The sequence below is a fragment of the Paroedura picta genome, chromosome 5 (assembly GCF_049243985.1).
Source record: "Paroedura picta isolate Pp20150507F chromosome 5, Ppicta_v3.0, whole genome shotgun sequence".
Lineage (NCBI taxonomy): Eukaryota > Metazoa > Chordata > Lepidosauria > Squamata > Gekkonidae > Paroedura > Paroedura picta.
The window spans coordinates 80,568,343-80,574,732 of record NC_135373.1 but is presented as its reverse complement, the minus strand read 5'-3'; the positions used below and the strand labels follow the sequence as shown (position 1 = coordinate 80,574,732).

At 40.4% G+C, this 6,390-nt stretch overlaps 1 protein-coding gene across 2 annotated transcripts in view; it reads right to left on the bottom strand.

Moving 5' to 3' along the window:
• Nucleotides 1-25: 25 nt before the first annotated feature.
• Nucleotides 26-6,390, bottom strand: part of RASSF3 (Ras association domain family member 3) — a 29,871-nt gene continuing 23,506 nt past the window's right edge. For both annotated transcript variants that reach the window (XM_077338698.1, XM_077338699.1), the window contains exons 4-5: nt 3,003-3,118; nt 26-2,744 (exon numbers count right to left, since the gene is read on the bottom strand). In XM_077338698.1, coding sequence (XP_077194813.1) covers nt 2,595-2,744; nt 3,003-3,118 — 266 coding nt within the window. In that variant the 3' untranslated portion in view covers nt 26-2,594. The remainder of the gene's footprint in view (nt 2,745-3,002; nt 3,119-6,390) is intronic.

Here is a 6,390-nt window from a genome sequence, read left to right as displayed (position 1 = left end):
TTCAATAATTCAGCAGTAGAAAATGAACAGTAATTGTAGCTTTAATGATGGAACCACAATTTTAATAACATCTTTGAAGGGAATCAAATCTTCCCTATAAAAAGAATAGCTTTTCAAAATAATAAATAGTACAGTTTCTCTTTTTTAAGTTTTCAGTGTTCCCTACATGGTCTTCATTTCTTTTGTTTTGTTCAGGTACCCCTAAACAAACAACATATAGACTTTGCAACACATCTCTGAAAGATCAATACTAGGAAATTAAAAACAAATACGTTGTGTCATTACTGCCCCCATTCTTTTAAATTAAAAGCTGAAGTAGCCAGTGTTTACACAGGTGTTTTTTTAAAATTCTAAGGATGTCTGAACAAATCATTTTCCTTAAACCTGTAGTGCAGAAGGCATCAATAAAAGACTTTGAATAAAGAAACATGAAAGTTCAAGTAAAAACATTAAGATTCACATACTTCAAAATTGCCCTTTCTGGACTCAAACAGAAATTCTGAACAACAAATGTTTGATATTTAACTGCAAACAATGACTTTTCTCCATGTTTACAATTAAATGATAGTACCAGTTCTGACCTGTTCAATGTCAAAAAGCCTTTACCTAAAGCAATGTTTAAAATGCACAACTTCTCAGGAAATACACAACTGTGTGGCTGAATATCAGGTGGAGGCACTCTGGCACCCACTTTATGCACACAAGTAGGTGCAGTACAAAGTAGCTGCTTTCAGGGCAAGGCTGTTTGCCACCACAACAGAGGAACAGTAACCTAAACTGGTTTACCATTATGCCATAGTACTTGTAGGGAACAGTCTAACTACTCTACCACCATGAAAATGCAATGCTGCTATGTTACAGGGGAAATAAAAAGTGGTAATGAGAATATGATTATTAACTGTACTCTTAGTGCTTCAAATATCAAGATTGTCTTTGCTCATATCTAATAAGCATTAGAATTACAAATCTTGGTGTGTTTCTTTTGGAGAAGGAGGGGCAGAAGCAGCAATGTTTTAAAATGAAGGCACATTTCCCAAAAGTATTTCTTGGTGTTACATATATTACCCAGTAGGTGACACCAAAGTAGCAGGCAAGTTCCAAAAATATTGGCCAAATAACTAGAAGGAAAACAATTGCTGCTCATGATTGGGAGGGAACAACACCCCAAAACACTAAAGTTTTCCTGAGGTGGCTGAAAATACAAGAATGCTTAGAACACATTTTCATACAGCTACATAGAAAATTTGTATTGCACACCATATCTTTGGTTTCATTTAAATAATAATATATTACCCATCATAGGCTACATTTTCTTCCTCTAATTATTTAAGCTTGCATTAGATTGAACAGTATACAGAACCATAGTCATCTTGTGAAGTATTTATACTCATTAACCACAAACTGTAGACATCCCAGCCTACTTAAGAGCACATAAAGGGGTCTAAATCCAGTAATCCGTCAGCAGAAGGCACTACCTCTACAGTCTCATCCCAGCTGGGTTGATTTCATGGGCAGGAGACAGGCTCTACTGAAGAAGGGATGGGGACAAAACTGTCCCTCCAACTTCTTCTGTCTGCGAAGCTCTATGCTCATGAAGGTGATTTTTTCCAGGATTAGGACAGCTGGGAGGAAGAGTACAAGGAAAATATCCACAATCCTCATGCCCTTGGAGCTCTATATTCAACCCACTGATTTTCAGAAATAAGAGACATTACTTACTTTATATGCCCAGAACAATTCTACTGCCCCTTCAGATAATTGATGAATTACAAATTCTGGATTATTTCTTTAATGCTGATGTTTTACTCATGAAAGCCTCAGCCAAGTACTTCGCAGATCCTAAAGCTCATAGTAGACTGGAACCCAAGAGTGCCTGCATCACTTTTTTCCAAGTAGCAATTATATCCTCTTTCCACTTATGCATTTAGTTTCCACAACAGTAAACCTCATCTCAAAACCATCCTTGAATATATTAATTTCAGTAACTCTAAACTCCCCACCTTCTTTCAAACACAAAAATATACTTCCAAGCTCACCTGTCTCACTCTTCTATTTCTTTTTCTCTACCTTTTACCTTCTTTACAGCTTCCTTTCTGACTTCTCCAGTAACATTTGCTTTAAAAACTGCACAATATTTGGAACCATTTACAGTTCCTTACAAAAAAATGATTTCTTTACAAATAGAAATCTGGATCTATAATAGCACTTCTTGATCAAAATTAAGCTTTGATTTATAGAAACATAACTCAATTTACCCACAATTTTTTTTCAACAGCCACAAATTAATATTAAAGCAAATAATGTCTATTTCATGGTGTCTGTTTTTAAAGACACATCATACCAATCACAGTGAGTGCAAAGAAACCTAGGAAAGACACAAAGAACACAAGAGAAAGATCTGCAAGTAATACATGCTGTTACTACTCTGTGTCTACATGCAAGATAACAATGTGATTCCTGGGACTCTTTTGGAAAAGTTTTCTCGGTTGCATGTGTTTTAAAGAGAAAACCACCCTTGCTGAATGTATACTATGTTTGGCATGTTACACAGTATTTGGTAATGCAATTTTCCCTGACTGTTCTTTGTCCCCATTTTAACCTGGCTGCCAAACCCCACTAAGGGCTTCTTCAAGTCTATCTCTGTATGCTGCATAGCGCCTTTTTAAGTTTTCTAATTGTTCATCTTCTTCTCTGTCCAGTATACGCAAGAAGTTATGTAGTTCAGGCAGGCTAAACGCTTCCCACTGCAGGAAGAAAAGGGTAGAAAAAATTAGTGTAACTCATGAGTAGTATTTTAATTTCCAGAAAATACAATTTCCATACCTATCATTGCAGCCTCAAATTCCCTCTGAAATCCTGGGGGAGAAGGAACCCCCCCAAGAACATAATGGGACATTTCAGGCTGCTGGGGAGGAGGAAAACTATGCTCTGTGGGTAAAAATCCTTGTATATGAAAACATTTAGTCTGGACTCTGCACATTAGAAGCATGAATACAACTTACCATAACCTCTCCAGTTTCATGCTCACGCAGAACAAAACTAAGCATATCTGTTCTTGGACCTGCCATCAAACGCAAATAGAGGGGATGTTCCATATCTGAAAGTTTGCACATATAAACTGCAGACAAGAAAATTATAAAATAAAGATTAATTATACACACAGGATACCAGATGAAAATATGATGGTTAAGCACCACACCTGTATAAATCAAATTCTGTTATACAAACCAAATACCACAAATATATACTGGGGGTATGGGGGGTGCCTAATACAGCCAATTTATGACAACACCCCTTGGAGTTTGGACTTTCTTGGTGGTCTTTCATCCAAGTACTAACCAAGGCCGATCCTGATTGACTTCCAAGATCTGATGAAAGGGATGCAGTCGGGATGCATCCCTGAACAAAAACTACCCCTTTCCATGTTTTCAAATACAAGGAGGGAGCCCTATGGGATTACTGCAGGAGGGAATAAGTTTGTTTCAGCACAAGAAATGAGCTAATTTCAGTATGCTGTCTTTCCAATTACAGCAGTGAACCTCCCCCTGCCCTGCAACAAAACCCATCATCACCCATCTCTTTGCCGAAACTTGCTTACCAAAAAATGTGTATCATCTTTCCAAGGGCTTCTGGGATAAAGCCTGAACTGAAGGAGTGGGGTTGCCTCTTTATTGAGAGCATGATGGTGAGGGCCTGTATACAGCCACAGGTACTGGGGTGACTAAAGGGCTTGTATTAGGCACAGCATAGGAATCTTACTCTTCAGCTGCCTCCCTACTGGGGACACAGCCAGCAAATGCACCGCTTGGGGATCAAATTGCCATCTCCCTTATCCTGGGTAGAAGAAGATATGCCCCTAAGATACAGACTGGTGGTTCTGACAGGAGGACCAGCCACTGGTTGACCACTTCTTCAAGTCTGTCTCCCGACAAACAACCCCTTGGTTGTGTCAAGGTTGGGCCCCTTGATCTTAAGATCCTGCTGCTGAATGTCAAACCAGTAAAGAGAAAAACTACAGTCATTCGTGATTTAGTACTGGATGAACAGCCTCCTATGTATTACAAAAATTTGGCTGGATGAGGATGGGGTGTAAATTTAACCCACCTCTGTCCTCCAAGCAATAAGCTAGTCCAGGAAGATGGTACGGTGGAGGGGTCACAGTGATTCCATTCCTACAATGATTCCATTCCTCTATTGAGCAGTCTCATTCAGAAGTCTGTCCGTTTTATTTATTTTATTATATTTGTATGCTGGGTCACATGGAATGTAAACAATATATCAAACTTGTTCTACATCAGAGTGAGAGTGATTTTGAGTCACCTCTAGGCTAGATTACTCTAATTCGCTCTATGCGGGCTTTCCCATATCCCTGATCCAAAAAATAACAACTGATACAGAACACAGCTGCCCAAGTCCTTACAAGGACTCTATGTAGAACTCACATCCAATCAGTTTTCCAGTAGCTGCACTGGTTGTCAATTGAGTTCCAGATCAGGTTTAAGGTGTTGGTTTTAACCTTTAAGGCCTTACACAATCTGGGACCTGCATACTTGAGGGACCACCTCTCAGCATATGCCCCCTGAAGAGCCTTCATACAGCAAATTCCCAGCTCCTGGTGAGCCCCACACCAAAGAGTTGTGACTGACCTCAATGAGAGCCACGACTTTTGGGGCCTGCCTCCAGACTGGAGAAATGAGCTGCTGGCAGAGACCCAGTCCCTTATAGAACTTCCAAAGTTCCGAAGGGCCTGCAAAATGACGCTCTTCCACCAAGTGACCAAGGGTAGCATCTCTACCATCTGTATGGGCCCAGGTCAACCCACACCTGGGAATCGCACCCAGGCTGTGTGTCCCCATCCCAAGCCAGTTCAGACAATAAAACACCACCACCATTGTATCTTGGCTCATTAGAGAATTATCTTCGGATGGAGTGATTCTGAAGTGAATTGTAAATTTAATTTTGGGGGGAGGAGTTGGCGATGGGCTTTATGTGTTTAAAATTGGACTGTTTTATGGTTTATTTTAAGATGCCCTGAGACCTTTTCAGAGAGGAGCAGCCAAAAAACCACATAATAAATACTAAAAATAATGGTAAATAAAAAATAAGCTGTTTTATTTAACTTTATATGGGGAAATGGTCAGGCTGGAATCAGATGTAGAACCTATGAGAACAACAGGAATAAGGTAATTCTGAATACAAATAAAAACAATTGCCACAAACAAGTAACTGATTCTGTTATTCAGCCTAGACTTTAAAATGTGAAAGATTTATTGGCAATCTTTGCTTAAATACATAATCATAAACTTTTTTATTGCACACACTCTTAAGTTGGAGAAGGCAAGAACATGCAACCAAATTCCAATTTCCTTCCTTACCCACACCCCGATCTTTCAGGAGCTATTTTCCTCAGGATGGGCAAAGCATCCTACTACCCTAACTCAGGATCCTTCTTAAACCTCTCCTTCTGACTGGATATGGATCACACACAAGCCTTTTCTAAGAGCTCTTCCCCTCAGCAGTAAATGATGATCCTTCTTGATTCTCCTTCCCTTAGCCTTCCTCTCCAGTCAACTGTCAGTTTTTAACTACCAACTCTCAACTGCCATTCCTGATTGATTTTCTCAACTGAAGAATTCCATTTGAATCTCCTGTCACTCAAGTTTCTCATACCAGATTATAGCATTAAACATTTGCAGTCAGTGTTGATGGGTTCTTGCTCTGTCCCAGGCCTGGTGACCTGTTGGTCACCATACCGTCCATATTATCCCCCATGCTATTTAACATCTATATGAAGCCACTGGGACTATTTCTGCACTAGGGATATCAAATTTGCATTTTTTAAGGGTTGAGTTTTTTATCCATTTCCACACTGAAATTCGCCTTTTAAGACACAAATGCCAATTGCTCCCTCACCTGCCCTGCAGCAAAGGAATCCCCAAAAATCCAGTTCTCACTTCTTGAAGCAGGGTCTATTTTGAGGATGTTCAGTGCAGAACTGCATGGCTTTGGTTTTTCACAGCACCTGCCATTTGGAGTGTTTGGGCACGCCCCTTTCCTTGTTGTCCTCCCTGATGCTGCACGGGACAGCTGTCGGCTTACATGCGGAGGAAAGGCAGAGGTCCCCTTGCTCCCCCTCCCCAATCTGAGCCTGCACTGCACAAGGTGGCGACAACTCAGGGAGGGGAAGCAAGAGGTCCTCCATACCTCTTCTCCCTGATGCAATCTATCAGCTGCCCTGTGCAACATCAGGGAGGTGCATGTGGATTTTTCCATGCCCACCTCTCCCCCAATCCAGTCAGCGTTATGGAGTCACCCCTTGAAACCTACCCTTCCCATTATGCATGCATGATCAATGTCATTTAGCTCAAACAATCAGAAGATCAAAAGCAT